Genomic DNA, 19,601 nt, shown 5'->3' with positions numbered 1-19,601 from the left:
AATTTTCACTGAAAATTTGTAGAACCTTACTGAAAAGGTTTGTAAAGTTTCAATAGAATTTCAGGGGGAATGGGCAAGTAATACTAAATCAAAAGCATATACCTCTTCGTGGGGCAGTCTGCACTATAACCTTTTAAAACCTTTATTGTAGTAATTAAAGGTTTTAAAAAACAGTCATTATAATTATTTTTCAGAAAATTTTTTATCATAAAAATGCTAGATGTTTATTGGTTTCTAAAAATTTTGTTCATGGGAGGGAATATTTCTTTGTTTGTCAGTTCATTCTCTCTCACTCTCTTTCTTGTGATAAAGTTTTGTCTTATCCTATCCTGTACAAGAACCATGCATTAGGTCATGATAGGCAAATTTTGAAGTTTCTGTGGCTTACTTCTTTTATTAACAGAATTTTTATTCCATATTCTCATTCGCTAATGTTAGTAGAATCACTTATTTTGTACAATTTCATAAACATTATTTATTTGTTTATTAATTGCTATTATTTCTTTGTTATTAAATTATTATAATTAGTTTATTTTATTCTAATTACTTAGTATCTTGAGATTTTTTTTAAATGAAATAGCAATTTTGGATTCTAAGTATTTTTTTTAAAGTAAATTTATACCACTTTTATTTTCTAATTTATTTTAAAAACCATTCCACATAGTTCCTTCTTTGTATCTGCAGCGAGATGCTTTTATTCATAGAAATGACTGTACCATTTTTAGGAGTATCTGGTTTGTACCATTCTCAAATTGTCAGGTTGCTATAACAATTTCAGTTATATTTATTAGTTAAGTTATACTACTTACATAGATATATCACAAATGAACAACTGGATTTCAAAAATAGTTAACCAATACAGAGAATTGCTACACTCTATGGATTTAATATTATTAAACAATGCATTTCAAAAACATTTTGAAATTTTACATTAAAAGTGTTATTTCAATATTAATAATGTTCATTTTAGTTTTAATTTTTTTATTACCTAAGATATTGAGAATAATTCTTCAGAAACAATAAGTATATGTAACAGGATAAATGTAAATAATGAACAGCAGCCAAAAACATAAAATAAATATGCATTGTGAAAAAAAAGCTCTGAAACTGAAAAATAAATTAATAAAACCATTTATTTTCCTTATTAATCTATTAAGATATTGGCTGACTTTTATCATTCAAGAATTAACACATATTTTATTTTAAAAAACTTCTAACCTTAATTAAAATAAAAAATTAACCTTAATAAAAAAATTAGGGTTCAAATACAGAGATAGAAGTATGATTACTAACATTTACAGGAACTAAACAGCAACAGTAATAATTGAAGAACATAAGAAAGAAGCCGTAACAAGAAAGGGAGTCCAACAAGAATGTTCGCTATCCCTGTTACTTTTTAATCTTTACACAGAACTAGCAGTTAATGATGATAAAGAACAATTTGGATCCAGAGTAACAGTACAAAGTGAAAAGATAAAGATGCTATGATTTGCTGATGATATAGTAACTGTAGCTGAGAGTAAAAAGGATTTAGAAGAAACAATGAACAGCATGGATGAAGTCCTACGCAAGAACTACCGCACGAAAATAAACAAGAACAAAATGAAAATAATGAAATGTAGTAGAAATAACAAAGATGGACCACTGAATGTAAAAATAGTAAGAGAAAAGATTATGGAGGTAGAAAAATTTTGTTATTTGGGAAGTAGAATTACTAAAGATGGACAAAGCAGGAGCAATACAAAATGCCAAATAGCACAGGCGAAACGAACCTTCAGTCAGAAATATAATTTGTTTACATCAAAAATTAATTTTAACGTCAGGAAAAGATTTTTGAAAGTATATGTTTGGAGCGTAGCTTTATATGGAAGTGAAACTTGGACGACCTGAAAAGAAAAGATTTGAAGCTTATGAAATGCGGTTCTATAGGAGAATATTAAAAATCAGATGGGTTGATAAAGTGACAATTGAAGAGGTGTTGAGACAAACAGATGAAGAAAGAAGCATTTGGAAAAATACAGTTAAAAGGAGAGACAGACTTATAGGCCACATATTAAGGCATCCTGGAATAGTCGCTTTAATATTAGAGGAACAGGTAGAAGGAAAAAATTGTGTAGGCAGGCGACGTTTGGAATATGTAAAACAAATTTTTAGGGATATAGGATGTAGGGAGTATAACAAAATGAAAAGACTGTTACTAGATAGGGAACTTGAAGAGCTGCATCAAACCAGTCAAATGACTGAAGACAAAAAAAACCTTAATTAATTCAAAATTCTCTTTACCTCTAGAATTTTTTTCACTTATTCATTAATTAACGCATAATAATTCTTAACTGATTTCCATCCTTCATTTTACTTTAAAAAAGTTGTTGATAAAATTGTCAGTGGTTTTATCACACAATCAAAGAATTACTGTCTTTAGCATAATATTGAATTTCCAGCAAAAAATGTAATATAAAACAAAAATAAGATTCAATCAACCAATTACCATTTCGATCTTGATTTATTTAAACATAAATATCTTTTTTATTCATATCACTGTATTTTATTACCAGTTCTTACTAAGAGAAGCGATAATAAAATATGAGAAATGATGAGTATACTTTTCATTTTATTCTAAATAAAAATAAAAAAATATCCAAATTAAAGGTAAATTGTCAATAATTATTGAATTGATAAGGTGTAATTTTATGAACACCTGATGGAAAAATAGAAATAAGGTAGGTTAAGTAAAATAGTGAACTACGTGAAGTAATTAAAAGAAAACGATAATAAAGATGGAAAGATTTATGGAACAATGGAAACAGATAACGTTGAGAAACATCTCAGCCCAAATTCATGTATGCCTAAATGAGTATACACTAATGAAGAGTAATAATTTATCTTTCATATTTTGACAGAAAATATATCATAACAATTAATTATTAAATTCTAGCACACCTTATTAGCATGTTTAGTGGTAACAGAAGATTCACCAACCTCAATAGTAGAGTAGTACTATCCAAAAAGTCTTGAGTTCAAATTCTAATCAGGCTTGGCATTTTTTTTCATATACTGTAAAATAGTATAAAATATGAAAAAATCCATGCATATAACCTTCAACTTTATGTGAAAAAAGGACATGCTTAAAAAATTTAACAAATGTTCATTAAAAAGAAAAGCTCAACCTTATCTAATTTTCAAACATCTAATACAGCCATGGACACAAATCTAATACATATTAAAATGTTTTCATTATTCAAAGAAAGAAAGAAATGAAAAGTCATTAACTATTTTTTTTTTTTACTGTAACTGATCTTTCTAATGCATAAAGCATTTGTTGTGGTTCAGCTCTAGCCAACAGAAAACAAATGAGTACAATGCTTTATTACTTGCTTATGATTAGTTACTAATGTGGTGGAGATAGATAATTAGACAAGGAGTGGAGTAGGGTAAAAGTGGGAAAATTGAAGTCTTTTAGATCCATGGTGGGTAGAACAAGAAGGGTTAAAATGAGGAACTTTGGCATCAAGAGGAAAAGTTGACTGCAATAAATTAATGTGATTGGAATGTAAGGTAAATGAAAGATTTGAAACTACATAAGAGAATGGCCAGGTTTCAAATTGAATATCATAGTTGAGATACCACATAAGGATGAAATTAATTGTACTGTTTATTTATTTAGACATGTCTGGTAAAGTTTAGGATATAAATTATTCTCTCTTCAATTTAACCATAATACACAATATTACATTTAATAAAAATCTAACTGCTGTACAAATTTATAAAATATAATATATTAAAACACAAAATAATAAAAATTAAAATAAAATCACAATAACAAATAAAATGCAATTTAAAAAGAATGTTAAAAAATAAAACTAAAACAGTTACTGAAAATATATAACAACAAATAACACAATGCAGTAAATAGGTTTCTACTAATACCCATTTGTAAAGAAATACAAATAGCTTTTTATTATACAAGTACTTACTACGTTACTTGGTTAAGAGGAAGACAGGAGAATTTAGGTCAAATGAAACTTACATTTTTAAATAAGTATTTTATATTTTACACCTTAAAATATTACAAATTCCATTAAATCTCTTAATTAGCTAAAAATAATATTTTTATCTTTTTTTTTAAATAAATGTCACAATAAAATAATGAGAAATATAAGTAACAATAATAGTAACATTGCAATAATTCATGCAATACTTAAGTATATAAATACTTAACTACTGATATGTATTTTTATTATGTTTTATGTACTGAAGTATTTTTACATAATATTTATAAAGATCTAGAAAGTAACATGAGTGCAGAAAAAAAACAGAATATAACACTTCTACAACCTAAGTGGTTTAATGGAGAAATATCATATTTTTTCATCTAGAAAGCCTCAGATTTGAATTCCTGTTTAACATGGCATTTATCACATACTAACCAATCTTCATTCTAGAACCCTGCACTTGAGCTTTATGCTTATGTAGGAAATTATTCCTACATAAGCATAAGCGTAATAAAAGTCTTAAATAAAAAAGTGCACAAAAAGCTGAATTACAGGGAATACATTGCATTAATATAATTTAATGTTTTCTTTTATGTTAAGAGATATGGAAAAAAGAGGTTTTCTGTGGGAAATAGTGAAAAGTAATGGTAGTGCGGTAAGAGAAGATAAGGCTTGATTACCCCTTCCATACCCACTGATTTTAAGTAGGAGATTAATATTAATTTATTTATTAATATAGTAATAGCAGGATGATGAGCAGATAAAATTATTTTCCTTTTTAAGATGAATGTGAATTGAATGTAACATCTTATGAAAATCTGACTGGAATTCAACTTTCAGATGAAAGATAGAGAGCTATTTCTTAATATTATTGATTGTATATTTGTGAGAAATGTAATTAAAATGGCACATTTTTTCACAAACCAATATTACTTACTCTTTCCAGGTTAGTTGGAAAAGATTATGGCAGATATACAATAACTTTAGATTTGTTTTCAAGTTAAACAAATGTATTTATTTATTCGTTTATGTTTTATTAGATTAGTTTGGCATCTTTACACAAATTCTTCACAATTTCTCAGACTTTCCCTTCTAAATAAGGAATTTTATAAATTAAAAAATATGCTATCAAAGGAAGCCATTAATTTTTTTTGTGATGATTTTAATTCACCATATAAGCTTCAAAGCTTGTGCAATGGGAATTTGAAATGGAAATTTTACAGCATATGAAAAATACCATGCCTTACTGGGATTCAAATCCAGGATCTCTGGATGTAAAGCCAATTCTCAAGAGACAGAATGTAGCATAAAATCTACAATTATATATTTCATTATCAATAGTACACAAGGTAGTAATCAATCACATCATTATATATATATATATATATATATATATATATATATATATATATAAAGGAGATCATTCAATAATTAAGGAGACAAATGACTGTAGAAAAATTATTGTTTACTCAATGACAATAAAACAAAGTTATTTTTTCCACGTAAACCTCATCTATATTTAGGCACTTGACCTACTTTCTGTGACCTTCCTTATTCCAGAAGCAAAAGATTGTTCACCTGTGTCTGAGCCATTCTTGTACTGCGTTCTTAACCCACTCATTGTTTCAGAACTTGGAGTGTCGTAAAAAACTATTCGAGAGAAGGGAACAAAACAAGATTTGATGGTGAGACATCAGAACCGTAGGATTGATGTGACTTCTCAACCCAAATTTTGAATAACTTCCTGTGTCTTTTTAGCAATATGAGGTCGGCTGTTATTGTACTTAAAAATAATGCCTTTTGAGTGAGAAAAAGACTTTTTCCCCTTATAGGGATTTCATTTTATTTTCTAGCATGTCACAATAATAATATTTTCTCATGATTGTATTTTCTCCCATATAATCGTAATAAAATGGGCAATAAAAAACACAGTTTTTTTTTTTTTGAGGGTTAATGCACTTATAAACGGAGTACGACTACTACTGATTGTCTTATCCGACCGCCATCAGCAGACTGCCGACTAAAACCACCCCCGTTTGCAGTAATCCTGCACACTCCGAAACCACGATTAGACAACGTCAGAGTACGTAGGCTCCAGACCGGTTCACTCTAGCTTCAGCGAGAGTTCGAACCAACACGCCACAACGACATATTACAACACTAACCTACTACAATAACTATATTATGTATAAAATATTACAACTGCAACACGAAATTTTTTTTTTTAATTAGCCCTAAGACTACACAGGTGGGAATTTCGCTGCGGATACAAATGTAGACACGTTAACACTTAAACTCAAATAAAAAAAATCCGAATCGCAACAAGTTAAACGACCCGACACAAAACGATGGTAACACGGTTACGAATAACGCAATAACAGCGCCAAATCCGTGAAATAATCCACCAACACGCAAATTACACTACAAGGATTTACAAATATACAAAATTATATTACAAGTATTTATAAATACACAAATTATAGTGTAAATTAAAAAATTATACTTACACTCAAAATAATATTACAACACAGTTCTCTTGTTTTTTTTTTAAACGAAGACGGATGGAAGATGGTTGAGTCCAACGCCAAAACAACCGTTAGCATCGCTCTACCGGCTGAAGCGTAAGTTTTGAATTTTTACCTGGTTGGGGAAGTCGGTTTTTACCATTCCATATTCTGACGTTTAGATTCCCGCTCAAAGTGATGACTCCAAGCAATTTAGCTTATCGTGGAAATTGGAATCGACAGAGCAAATACTTGAATTACTATTTTCAGCAATTTCCCAAATTTTTATTCGTCTGATCTTAAAAATAAAATCATTAATCTAATTTTGCAACACGCCATTCGAAAATTCCACCATTCTTCCACTACGATGAAAATCGGCAAACACTTGTTCTGCCCGATTTAAATTGTTCGATCCACTTATAGAAATTTGCAGGTTAATACACTTATTTCATACTGTTGTAACATTTGCGAATGAATTTCAGCTGCTTTTATAACATCAAAAAATATAAATCTTATCACAGCACTCTATAATTTCACAGTACGCATTTCTAGCCGAGATGACATTATAAAATAAACAAAGAGGTTATAATAGCGGAAATTTTTTCGAACAGCTGAATTTTTTATTTAAAAGCTGCCAACTTAAACAGCAGACATTTTCAGTTTATTCTATTGAATATTTATTCCTTTGTTTCCATTTGTCTCTCATACACAAATTTATGTAATAAATGTAAAAACCCTGTACTACATCTCCAGGTAGTGACAATTTAACGAACTTACAAAAAAACATCTTAGGCTTAATACAAATACAAATTAATAATTAACTTACTTCTTAATATAATTAACTATATTTTCTTTTATAATTTTGTTTTGTTTTTTTTTTTTGTATGTATACATTCACTTAGTCTTCTGCCGTTTGCCTAGTTTGATTTTCAAAGAAAGAAATGGAGATGATCTCCATTTCGTTTTGTTTTGTACTAATCTTTTAACTTGAATATATTTACTACAGTCCACATGCTAAGTTATTTGTTTATTTATTCTAATTAGTTACTTTCCCTTTAGTTTTTACTCCCATACGTCCCTCTATTATCAAATTATGGAAACCTGGATGTCTTAGTAAATTGTCCACTGCCTAATTTGTTTCTTCATTCTCCAAAGTTTACTCTAAAACAGACATTGATAGCGACCATAATTTAGTGATAATGAAATGTAGAATGGGTTTGAAAACCTGAAGAAAAGATGTCAGATGAATTAGTGGAATTTAGAAAAGCTTGAGGAAGAGAAGGTAAAGGAGATTTTTGAGGTCATCACAAGAGGTCTGAGTAAAAAAGGTAAGGTAGAAAATTTAGAAGATGAATGGGAGAATATTAAAGGAAATTTTTAAATCAGCAGAAGCGAACATAGGTGGAACAAAGAGAATTGGTAGAAAACCTTGGGTATCAGAGGATATATTGCAACTGATGGATGGACATAGAAAATATAAGAATGCTAGTGATGAAGAAAATAAAAGAAACTATCGACAATTAAGAAATACTAAAATAGGAAGTGCAAACTAGTGAAAGAAGAGTGGATTAAAGAAAAGTGTTCAGAAGTGGGAAGAAAAATGAACATTGGTAAAATAGACTGAGCATACAGGAAAGGTAAGGAAAATTTTGGGGTACATAAATTAAAATCTCATAATGTGTTAAACAAAGATGGTACACTGATTTATAATACAAAAGGAAAGGTTGATAAGTAGGTGGAGTATATTGAAGAGTTAAGCAGAGGAAATGAAATAGAAAATGGTGTTGTAGAGGAAGAAGAGGAAGTTGAAGAGGATGAAAGGGGAGAAACAATACTGAGGTCTGAATTTAAGAGCGCATTAAAAGATTTGAATGGCAGAAAGGCTCCTGGAATAGACAGAATACCTGTAGAATTACTGCGCAGTGCAGTTGAGGAAGCGATAGATAGATTATACAAACTGGTGTGTAATATTTACAAAAAAGGGAAAGTTTTGTCAGACTTCAAAAGTCATGATACCAAAGAAAGCAGGAGCAGATAAATGTGAAGAATACAGCTTAACTAGTCATGCATCAAAAATCTTAACTAGAATTTTGTACAGAACAATTGAGAGGAGAGAGGAAGAAGTGTTAGGAGAAGACAATTTGGTTTCAGGAAAATTATAGGAATAAGGGAAGCAATTCCAGCACTCAGATTAATAGTAGAAAGGATTAAAGAAAAACAAACCAATATACTTGGCATTTATAGACCTAGAAAAGGCATTCGATAACGTAGACTAGAATAAAATGTTCAGCTTTTAAAAAAATGAGGGTTCAAGTAGAGATAGAAGAACAGTTGATAACATTTATAGGAACCAGACAACAACAGTAATAGTTGAAGAACATAAGAAAGAAGCCGTAACAAGAAAGGGAGTCCAACAAGGATGTTCCCTATCCCTGTTACTTTTTAATCTTTACATAGAACTAGCAGTTAATAATGTTAAAGAACAATTTAGATCCAGAGTAAGAGTACAAGGTGAAAAGATAGAGATGCTACGATTTGCTGATGATATAGTAATTCTAGATTAGAGTAAAAAAGATTTAGAAGAAACAATGAACGGCATAGATGAAGTCCTTCGCAAGAACTACCGCATGAAAATAAACAAGAACAGGATGAAAGTAATAAAATGTAGTAGAAATAATGAAGATGTACCACTGAATGTAAAAATAGGAAGAGAAAAGGTTATGGAGGTAGAAGAATTTTGTTATTTGGGAAGTAGAATTACTAAATATGGACAAAGCAGGAGTCATATAAAATACCAAATAGCACATGTGAAATGAGCCTTCAGTCGGAAACATAATTTGTTTACATCAAAAATTAATTTAAATGTCAGAAAAACATTTTTGAAAGTTATGTTTGGAGCGTAGCTTTATACGGAAGTGAAACTTGAACAATTGGAGTACCTGAGAAGAAAAGATTAGAAGCTTTTGAAATTGGTGCTATAGGAGAATGTTAAAAATCAGATGGGTGGATAAAGTTATAAATGGAGAGGAGTAGTGGCAAATTGATGAAAAAAGAAGCATTTGGAAAAATATGGTTAAAAGAAGAGACAAACTTATAGGCCACATATTAAGGCATCCTGGAATAGTCGCTTTAATATTGGAGAGACAGGTAGAAGGGAAAAATTGTTCAGGCAGGTAGCATTTGGAATATGAAAAACAAATTGTTAGTGGTGTAGGATGTAGGGGGTATACTGAAATGAAACGACTGTTACTAGATAGGGAACTTGGAGAGCTGCATCAAACCAGTCAAATGACTGAAGACAAAATAAACTTTATTTTGCCATAAATAACCCTTCTCTCCCATTTGTCTAAACATTTCTTTAACTCTATTTTATCTACCCACATAATTTTCAACATCCTCCTGTAGTACCACATTTCAACGGGTTTTCTTTCTGTTGCTACATTTCACTACTATTAAACATTGTACTCCATACAGATATTGTCAAGAATTTCTTTTTACTACATAATAGAAAATATTTTTTCATAAAAGTTATTTTTTTGTGACAGTCAACTTTTGATTTCTGTTTTACTTCATTTATCTGTAATTTTATACTCATTTGAAATTTTTTACCAAGTTTAAAAAATTCTGCAACTTTTAGTTACTGTCCTTTCCTAACAATATTTAATTCCTCATTATCCTTTTTTTTATCACAATTCATTACCTTTGTTTCTTTGTTTTACTCCTATTTTCTCCTGTTTTACTCCTTTTTCAAATTTAATTTCTCTCCTAGAAATAAATTCATGCCATTCAGTATTTTTCTTTAAAACGTTTGCCAAAACGATCAATATTGTATAATAATAAAGTACATAAAAAGGACATTCATATTAAATATAAAAAAAATATTATTAAATGTAGTGTTGAAAAAATAATAAGAGCTGATTACTATTATTAAAATGAACGCAACTTAATTTTACAAAAAAAAAAATTGTGTATGTTGTGGCTGTCAGCTGTAAGTGGTAGAGTTTTAATGGTTTATGAAAAACTAAAATTCATCCTTTTGTAAGCATTTAACATTTATACCATTCTTGAATTTATGTTTAATATTTAGGTAAAATGTAGTCTAATAATTTAACTTTTTCTGAGTGGAAGCAACCTATAATGTATTGTTTCCCAGAAAAAGGAACACATTATTTTGTTGCTTTACACTATGTCAGTCTTACTTATGGCTATGATAGATCAAATATCTGAGGTACATGTGACTATAATGACACATTCTTTCTAAAAGTAATGGTGTTCATTATACAACCATTCTATATGATAAACAGAGTGAAGGTAGAACTAGATATTACTTGCATTTTGGTGGGATCGGCATGCTGAATGCAAGGTATATTCAGCTCAGTAAAAAAACAACAGGAAAAAACTTCATTCCTCCCTTTTCTTATTAAACATGGTATGAGATGCTTGTATTTTGTGGAACTGGCTGTGTCATTTTTGCAAAGATTTTGCCTTATGTTACCCCCCCCAAAACCTAAATACAGTTATGGGACCTAATATATATATATATGTTTTATGACTTGTATATCTACCTCCTGTGGACACCACATAACTTCCTTCTTTCTAGGTTTATTAAATACATATACATATTTTTTAAAATGAAAAGTATATATATATATTTATTATTATTGAATTAATAATTATTGTAAAATTTTTTTAGAGGTTAATAATTATTAATAAATCAATACATTTAAATTAGAAAAAAGCCAAAAAAAAGAAGATGAAACTGATTCGAATCGATGTGCCTTCCCCTAGTAAGATCCACATTTTCATTAATTAAAATTTTATTTGGCTATAAGTCTGGAACCAATGAAAATAAGTACCACTTATGACATATCGTTGAAAAGCTCTCAATGAGGGCTTATTACTGCAGTTAAGAAAAAGTCTAAAATCCAAAAAAATTGGATTATGGGCTTTTTGGACACTTTTTATTCAGTCGATTGTAATCAAAAGGAGAGGTGCACAACTAGATGTTACAACACTCCTAAATTCAAAATTTCAACATCCTGTCTAAACCTTTTTGAGTTATGTGTGATACATACATATATGTATGTACAGACATCAGGCTGAAACTAGTCAAATTGGATTCAGGGGTGGTCAAAATGCATATGTCCACTGAAATCTAAAAACCGAAATTTTTTGCAATCACAATACTTCCTTTACTTTGTAAAAGGAAGTAAATATGACAATTTAAAATTAATATTCAATATATTTCTTTATTTTCTAGATGATGTGGTGTATGAGAGGTTTTTATTTGGATGTAAAAACAGTCTGGAAGGAGCAAAATTAAAGTTAGAACAATACTACACAGCCAGAGCAACAATGCCTGAATATTTTGCTAACAGAGATCCATTGGATGAAGAACTGAGAGAAGCACTCAAAACAGTGTAAAACAGAATTGATTTTTTTTTTTTTTTATGTATTACATGTATCCTGTAATTGCATGTGTTGTATGTGTTATATATGTTGTATATGGTGGAGTTGGGGGAACCCCAAAGGGATCCCCTGTCTTTACGCCTTGTCTCTAGTGAGGAATCCCCAGAGGCACAGAACCTCCTCACCACTTTCACAACAACGATTATTTTAGGCAGCCCCACCAGCCTCTTCTATGGAAGACGACTCTTCAGCACCTGCTTACTTGATGCCCTGTCATCAAGGAACTCCTGGAATTTACAGCCACTCCTTCTGCCAAAATGTTCCACTAAGTAGCTACTGACCCATCCAGCAGGCCCGCAAAAATACAACCCACTATCAGCCATCACCACATCAGGGATGCCATCATAAGGCTTTAAACCATCCTGTCCTCCCCCTTGGCAGAGTCAACGACAATAATGTAAGTGGTCCGCCCAACTTCAACTGTATTACCAGATAAAACAGTGGTGCTTGAATTTTCGACAAGCACTTGTCCAGCCTGTAAACTACCTTCCCAATCCAAGGTGCCTGAAGAAGAGCTGGAGAATATTGAGGGTGGACAACACCCACTGCTGTCCAGTAGCCATGTCTGAGAAGCATCATCAATTTCCCCAGGATCTGTCACCAGTGTAGAAAAACAAAATGTCCTTTTCGGCCGACTCTATTGAACCAGTCGAAAAAAGATCCTCATCAGAGACCCCTTCCTCAAGGGCCTGAAGTAAGTCACACTGATCATGTCCTCTATCAGGTATCTGAGTCAGACCCCTACCCAGAGTCTGATGCAACAACGTGTTTGCGATGATGCTCCATGATCTGAGCAGCTGGGAGAGTGTGGCCCGATTTATCAAGATCATTCTCAGGGCAAAGAAGGACAACCTGGAAAGTCCTGAGCCAGATGAAAACTAGGTAACGACCTCAGGCTAGGATAGGAGAACTTGACCTGAAGTAATGTGTAAAACAGTTCCTGGTCGAGTCTTGGTAGAAAGTGAAGTGGTTTTAGTACCACCAATGGAAGCCTGATACTCTCACATAAATTCATTTCTACCTACCTCCCAAAAAAAATAAAGTTATTACAGAGTGAAAAACAATAATTATTATATTTGTTAAAGATTTCCCTATTGAGTAGGGACAATGATAATATTAATACTGCTATCTGTTATAATGAATACTATTATAACATTAATAATACTAATGATGCTTTGTTTGTCAATCAGTATTACTTTTACTGCTTTACACTATCTTTGTCAGTCTTCTTTCTAAAGACAGTAATCCGTGTTAAGTGTAAAAGTGAAGGTGTCACTTGAGATGAATATTCATTGAATTTTGGTGAGCTTGTATACTAATATGTAAAAGAAACGTTTCACAGTGCAAAAGATGACAGAAAAAAAAAGATGACTTCATTTCTCACTTGTCTTCATAAGCCTTGTTTGGTATTTTTTATTGTCTTTAAGGATGGCTACGCCAGTTTCAGGAGTAATTTGTTTTCATGTAGGGTTGTCTAAAACATATTTGATTATATCAACTAGCACACAACTTGTTTCAGTAAAAGACGTTTTTTTAAAATAAATATAAATGAAATACTGCATCAGACATGATTTTGCAAGTTAGTTATTAATTTTTGTTGCACATATAAGTTTTTATTTATTTTATAATAAATAGATATACATATTTATAGACATGTATATTTATATATTACATATTACATGTATATTACATATTTATATACATAAATATAGACATGTAACTTTTTATAACTATTAATTTATAATTTTTCTTACTCTCAGATGTTATGTAGTACTACCACGACTGACATCAAAAGGATATCGTATAATTATATGTAAAATGTTTAATCATGATATAACAAAATTCAAACCAAACCTATTATTTAAAGGAGCCTTGATGTTGTCTGATATGACCAGACATAAGTGTCAGTCTAATGGTGTAGTAATCATATTTGATCTTTATGGAAGAACTATGGCACATGTTGCATCCGTCACTTTTCCAATGCTTAGAAATGTAGTTCATTGTATTATGGTAAGTATTCTGTTTAATTTATATTATAATAATAATTACTATACATTTTTTATCTTTAAATATTAAACAAATTCCCTTTTCTTGCAGATATAAAAACTTTTAGTAGACTTTTTATTTAGGTTTTTCTCTTTTAGAACTGCACACAACTTCAAAATCACTGACATGATTGATTGAATAATTATATGCTAATATATTACAAAAGTAACTATCGTTAGATAAACAGACGTAAAAAAATTAATACCAAAAACTACATCATTTAGTATTCCCCAAAACTAAAAGATTCTATATTATATTTGAAAATACAATACTCTGACCTTGGGTTTGGGTACAGCTTCTTAAGAGCATTGACAAATTTAGGCAGGCATTCCTTGGTTTACCACTTTCCTGTAACTGTCTTGCTATAGCGCTAGACGGGAAAGTAAAATTGAATCCACTTTGTTTCCCTTGATCAAATGATGTTTTTATCGTAAAAATTAACCAATATTAAAATTATAATTGATGGAAAAGAAATCAAAATTCTTAGAAAAATATTTTAGATTTCAGATCAAACTTTTCATTAAATTACGTTTTTATAATTAAAATTATACTATACCAAAATATAATTGCTAAAAAAGAAATAAATTATTTAGTAAAAACATTTGGGTCCCAGTGGACCACTCGTATAATCCAGTCACAACTTGAAAACCAGATAGTGTCAAAAATTATAAAAAATCGAAAAAATAACCTGTTGTATGTTTATCTTTAAAGGATGTTTCATTAAAACATTTTATAAGTAAATCTCGTGCTTTAATACGTAATTCATTTAATGCTATAGGAGAAAACTAATAAAATATGAAATCCAGCATCTCCTTACCACTTATTGGTATGGATGCAGATTAAAAATTATGCCGTCTGGTTCAATTATTTCAGTCGTATATGTACTAAACCCTCCGGGTTGGTCTAGTGGTGAGCGCGTCTTCCCAAATCAGCTGATTTGGAAGCCGAGAGTTCCAGCGTTCAAGTCCTAGTAAAGCCACACTCATACATATCATCCTCTGAAGTATTTTCTAAACGGTAGTTACCGGAGGCTAAACAGGAAAAAGAAAGAAAGCCATATCTGAACTGAAGTAATACCTTATGGTGGTTACGGAGGATAAACAGAAAAATAAAAGAAAAACCTGAAAAATAAAAGACAAACAACTGTTTGTCAAACTATTTGAACAAATCAATTGTTATTTTATCTATATAAATAAAAGACAGTCTTTGTTCTGTGTCCCCCAATAACTCAAAAACTATTTAACCGATTTCGCTGAAAATTTCGCAATTTATTATTTGTCTAGTAAGTGTCTGTTAATTTTCCATAATATTTAATCACATTACTGTCCATGAAGTCGATATTGACCTAGAAAACGATGGATGTAGATAATGACAATCGATATAGACGATGGATATTTACAACGTCATTAAATTTAGTAAAAGAGGTTGTAGGTTATTTATTTATAAATTATTTTAATGATTTATACTGTAGTGAAATTGGTGAAGTTTGAATTGTATAAAGATTACGGAGGTTCATAAGAAGCAATAATGAATTAATATTGTACAATCTATTGTTTTCGTAATATTGTCAGTTTCTTTGTTTTCGTAAGTTACAAAAATGTAAAAACACGTAAATGATAATATTAATATTTATTTAGAAGTTAAAACTTTTATAATTTAAAATTACCAATGCTTCCAAAACGACAAAATATTGGTCGACACACAATGAGTTTAACGTACACAAGAAGGGTCCAGGAAGAAATTTCTACGGTTTTTTCTTCACGTTTTTTGGTCTTGGGGGAGGGGAGAGGGTCGTAAAAACATTCGAAAAAATCCAACATCAAAGTTTTGGGCAGAATTATATATTTTCCCTTTATAGGTAAAAATGCTATATATATTAGTATTTGAGCTACTTAGACAAAACTGAAAATTAAAAAATGAATGAAAATAAAGGTTAAAAAAGGAAATTTTATAAAATGATAAAATAATTCATAAATTATTTAAACTGAAAGTTAAAATAAAACCAGAATTAAACTATTCATGCTATCTCAAAACAAGGTCCCTGTTTTAGTGATTTCAGTCACTCTTTTGTGTCTACAACACATTGGATATTTCACTCATTTTTTTACCAAATTTAAAAGTGTAATAGCTAAATAAATTAAAGCGAGGTTATGTATATTTTTCCTTTTTCTGTTCCATTATCTACTGGCCAAAATTCATTTACATTTTTATTAAAAAAAAAAAAAAAAATTATTATTATTATTGTTATTCTTATTATTATAAGAATAAATTGTTTAACATTAAAGAAATTAAGTTTTAAAGAACTATGTCATTTTACTATGAAATTGTAGTGTGCGACATACTATTACATAACTCCATTAATATGTAAGTCGAATTTAGCTACATAATGAACATTAAAAACTTAAATGCAGCTCATTTCGAATTACAAATGTTTTATCCTAAACTTTCTTCATACATGAGATGACATCCCAAGGTTTAATGCAAACAGCTTGGAATGTTAACTAAAAATTGTGCAAAACATTGGATTACAGCCAATTTTTATCACTGCCAGTTTGATATAATAATGTATGTTAATCATATTATTATTCTGGATTGATTTTGAACCCGCTTTTATTAAAAAATGAATTAAATAAAAATTTAAACTTATTTTTTTTTAATTCAAATGAAATATTTTGTGATATCTGTATAAGTAAATAAATTCGTTATTCAGATTAAGATATTATTAAATATTTCATAAATCACATCAGATATGATAGGTATGTTCTTTATAATCTTCCCAAGTTACTATGTTATAATTAGTGAACACAAATTCCTAATCATTTAGGTCAATCCTCTATGTAAAGCTCTGTAAAATAATTAAAAATAAAAATGAAAATGACCCAAATTGATTATTAGAAAATAACAATGTATGTACAGTTAGCCAACCTAAAGTACTGATTTAAGCCTTATCATCACTACCACCTGTAGTTATAAAACATCTATACAGTATAGGTTAAGGTGCACTAACTAGATAAAGGGTTACGATGGGTAGAGTTCCTGATCTTTCCTTTATAAGAAATTTATAAAAATGAAAAATGATAGGTATCGTTCCTAATCAGAAGCCATTTTTATGATAAGGTTAATATTTATCGTATACATATACTGGCAAAAATATTAATCAATTAATTGTACAAACCACAACAAATTATAATTATTATTTAAATGAATTAATATTTTATTCTGATCAGTATAATTGTAAACATTATAGAGATCATGTCAACTAAGTGTTTTACTTTGTGCTTAAAAAAAAGAGAATTATACGACAATATTTGTCAATGCATTAAAGCAAATCATGGTAAAATTCATTAAATATACAATTAATTCTAAAATGTAATATGCTTATTCATTACAGAAAAAAAAGTGGAATAAAAATAATAATAAACCTAATTTATGAAGATAATAGATGAATAAATAAAAAATAGAGAAAAGCTGACAACACAGTTGTTTCTGTTGCATGGCTTACACACACAACTTAATTTTAAATATTTATCATTTTATTTAAATATAATATTTTATTCATTTATTTAATTCAATGATTCTAACCAAAGCACGTGGGCAAACCGTATTTAATTCGCATAGGTGTGGTGCTACTAGTGGTAATGGTCCGCACTAACTAAACTAATGTAATTTCACAACTTACATAGAACAAATTTTGCTTTCACTAGACTGGTGTAGCCACAAGGCTTAATGGACCAACTAGGTGATCAAGTTCAAGACATGGTCCAACTGAGTTACTTTTTATACTTAAAATATTATTCATTTATTTAATTCTACCGCTCATCTGTAATATCACAACATAACAGACGACTACAACAGAATTTTTAGGGGTGGGTGTGTAATTTTGCAAAAATATTTTTTTCCAAATATTTTTATTTTTTAATTGTTAACAAATGTGCCTAAGAAAAATATAAAATATAAATATTTTGTCTTAAATAGGTTAAATCTCAAGATACTGAGGGTGACCTTGCTTTACAGCCTTTCCCCCATGACCTTTTAAGCTGAAAATTTAATTGCATCATTGCTCCATATATAGAAGTAATCGGACCCAAGTTTGGTCAAAATCGGTCTAGCAATTCTGGAGAAATAAATTGATTTAGAAGGTGACACCAAACATACATTTGAACATCTGAAAAATCTCCATTTGGTTTTTTGAGTTCTTAAGGTGCCAAATCGCCAAGATCTGGTGAAAACCGCTTATGCTCAAATTGGACTGCTGATTACAATACTCTCCCTTCTAGAGCTATAGCACAATCTAGACAGGAAAGAAAAAATTATAATTTAGAAGGCATTAATGGAAATTATTTTAAGAAATACTTCTTGTACACTTTAAATCAAAATTCATAAAATTCAAGTTTTTTTAAATTAGTTATATTTAAAAATTAATTAAAAGTAATATTGATTCTACAAAAGAAATCTTTTTATTTAATTTGAAATTAGCAGAGAAAAGCTCTTTTAAAGGTGATTGTAATTTATCAAAATGAGCCTGAAGATGAATTTTTATGATGTATCTGATAAAAATAAATTTTTTCTCATTTGATGAGGATGAATATTAGTTTGATTAACTGATGAATCTATATTGCCCAGAATGGTTTCATGAAGTATTAATAAATTGAAGAGAGGCAGAGACAAAACATCAAAATGATAAAAAGAAATGCTTAATGAAAAAATGAATTGATAAACATTTATTTATTAACAACCTAATTCCTAAAGTTAAATTAAGATTGAGTGATCAATGACTGCAGTGTTTGATTCCAAATAAGATAATGTATGTATCTAAATTAGGGTAAAAATAAGTTTTCTATAAATATAGACTAAAATGAGTTTTCACAATAAACAATATCAGAAAGGTCAATGAAAATATAATAATGTACGAAAATAGTTTAGCAAAAGTTTATTTATGGAAAAGATCAGGTAAATCAGTGATTTTCAAAGTGGGTGATGGTATTTTCCATATTAGGAGTATTAGAAAACTAGAAGTTGATAATAATGGTAAAGAACAATACTTTCATTACAGCTTAAATTTCCAAAACAAAAGGTATTTTTTGATTCCAATGATCATCAAAATGATATAGAAGCTAAAAGAAAAAGATGAATTTTCCTGGATTTAACGTAACAAACACTTATGAACCAGTAACAAATATTTTAATCTGAAGATCCCCTTTAAGTACTTTATGTTATAGATATCCTGAAGCAGCTTCCAATTACTCAGTGAATCAATAACTCAGAAACTACTCTGAATTACATCTGTTAAAATAATAATAATCATAATCTGTTAAAATAATAATAAGTAATTGCTTTCAAATGGAATGACAATGTACTGGAATTTTGCTAACCATTCCCAAAAGTTTGTGTACTTTAATAGGATTATAATTTATGTTTTTGTGAAAAGTTTTTATCAAAGATAATATGGCTACCGCATACTCCCAAACATCTATCTAAACAATGCTCTATTAAATACTACATTTTTGTACCACTATTTTTAGTGGTTTTTATTAAATGAGAATAATTCATAAATTTCATAGGATATTTCTACCACAATCTCATGGTACAT

General features: G+C 29.5%; 1 protein-coding gene across 3 annotated transcripts in view; it reads left to right on the top strand.

Moving 5' to 3' along the window:
- LOC142327671 (alpha-tocopherol transfer protein-like) overlaps positions 1 to 19,601 on the top strand; it is a 96,936-nt gene that overhangs the window by 63,523 nt on the left and 13,812 nt on the right. For all 3 annotated transcript variants that reach the window (XR_012757055.1, XR_012757054.1, XM_075370904.1), the window contains exons 3-4: positions 11,757 to 11,916; positions 13,726 to 13,975. Coding sequence is in view for 1 of the 3 variants with exons in the window: in XM_075370904.1 (XP_075227019.1) it covers positions 11,757 to 11,916; positions 13,726 to 13,975 (410 nt within the window). In the remaining 2 variants the exon portion in view is untranslated. The remainder of the gene's footprint in view (positions 1 to 11,756; positions 11,917 to 13,725; positions 13,976 to 19,601) is intronic.

The sequence above is a fragment of the Lycorma delicatula genome, chromosome 7, assembly GCF_047948215.1.
Source record: "Lycorma delicatula isolate Av1 chromosome 7, ASM4794821v1, whole genome shotgun sequence".
NCBI lineage: Eukaryota > Metazoa > Arthropoda > Insecta > Hemiptera > Fulgoridae > Lycorma > Lycorma delicatula.
Note: the sequence above shows the minus strand (reverse complement) of the source record. Positions and strands in the feature narration are given on the sequence as shown.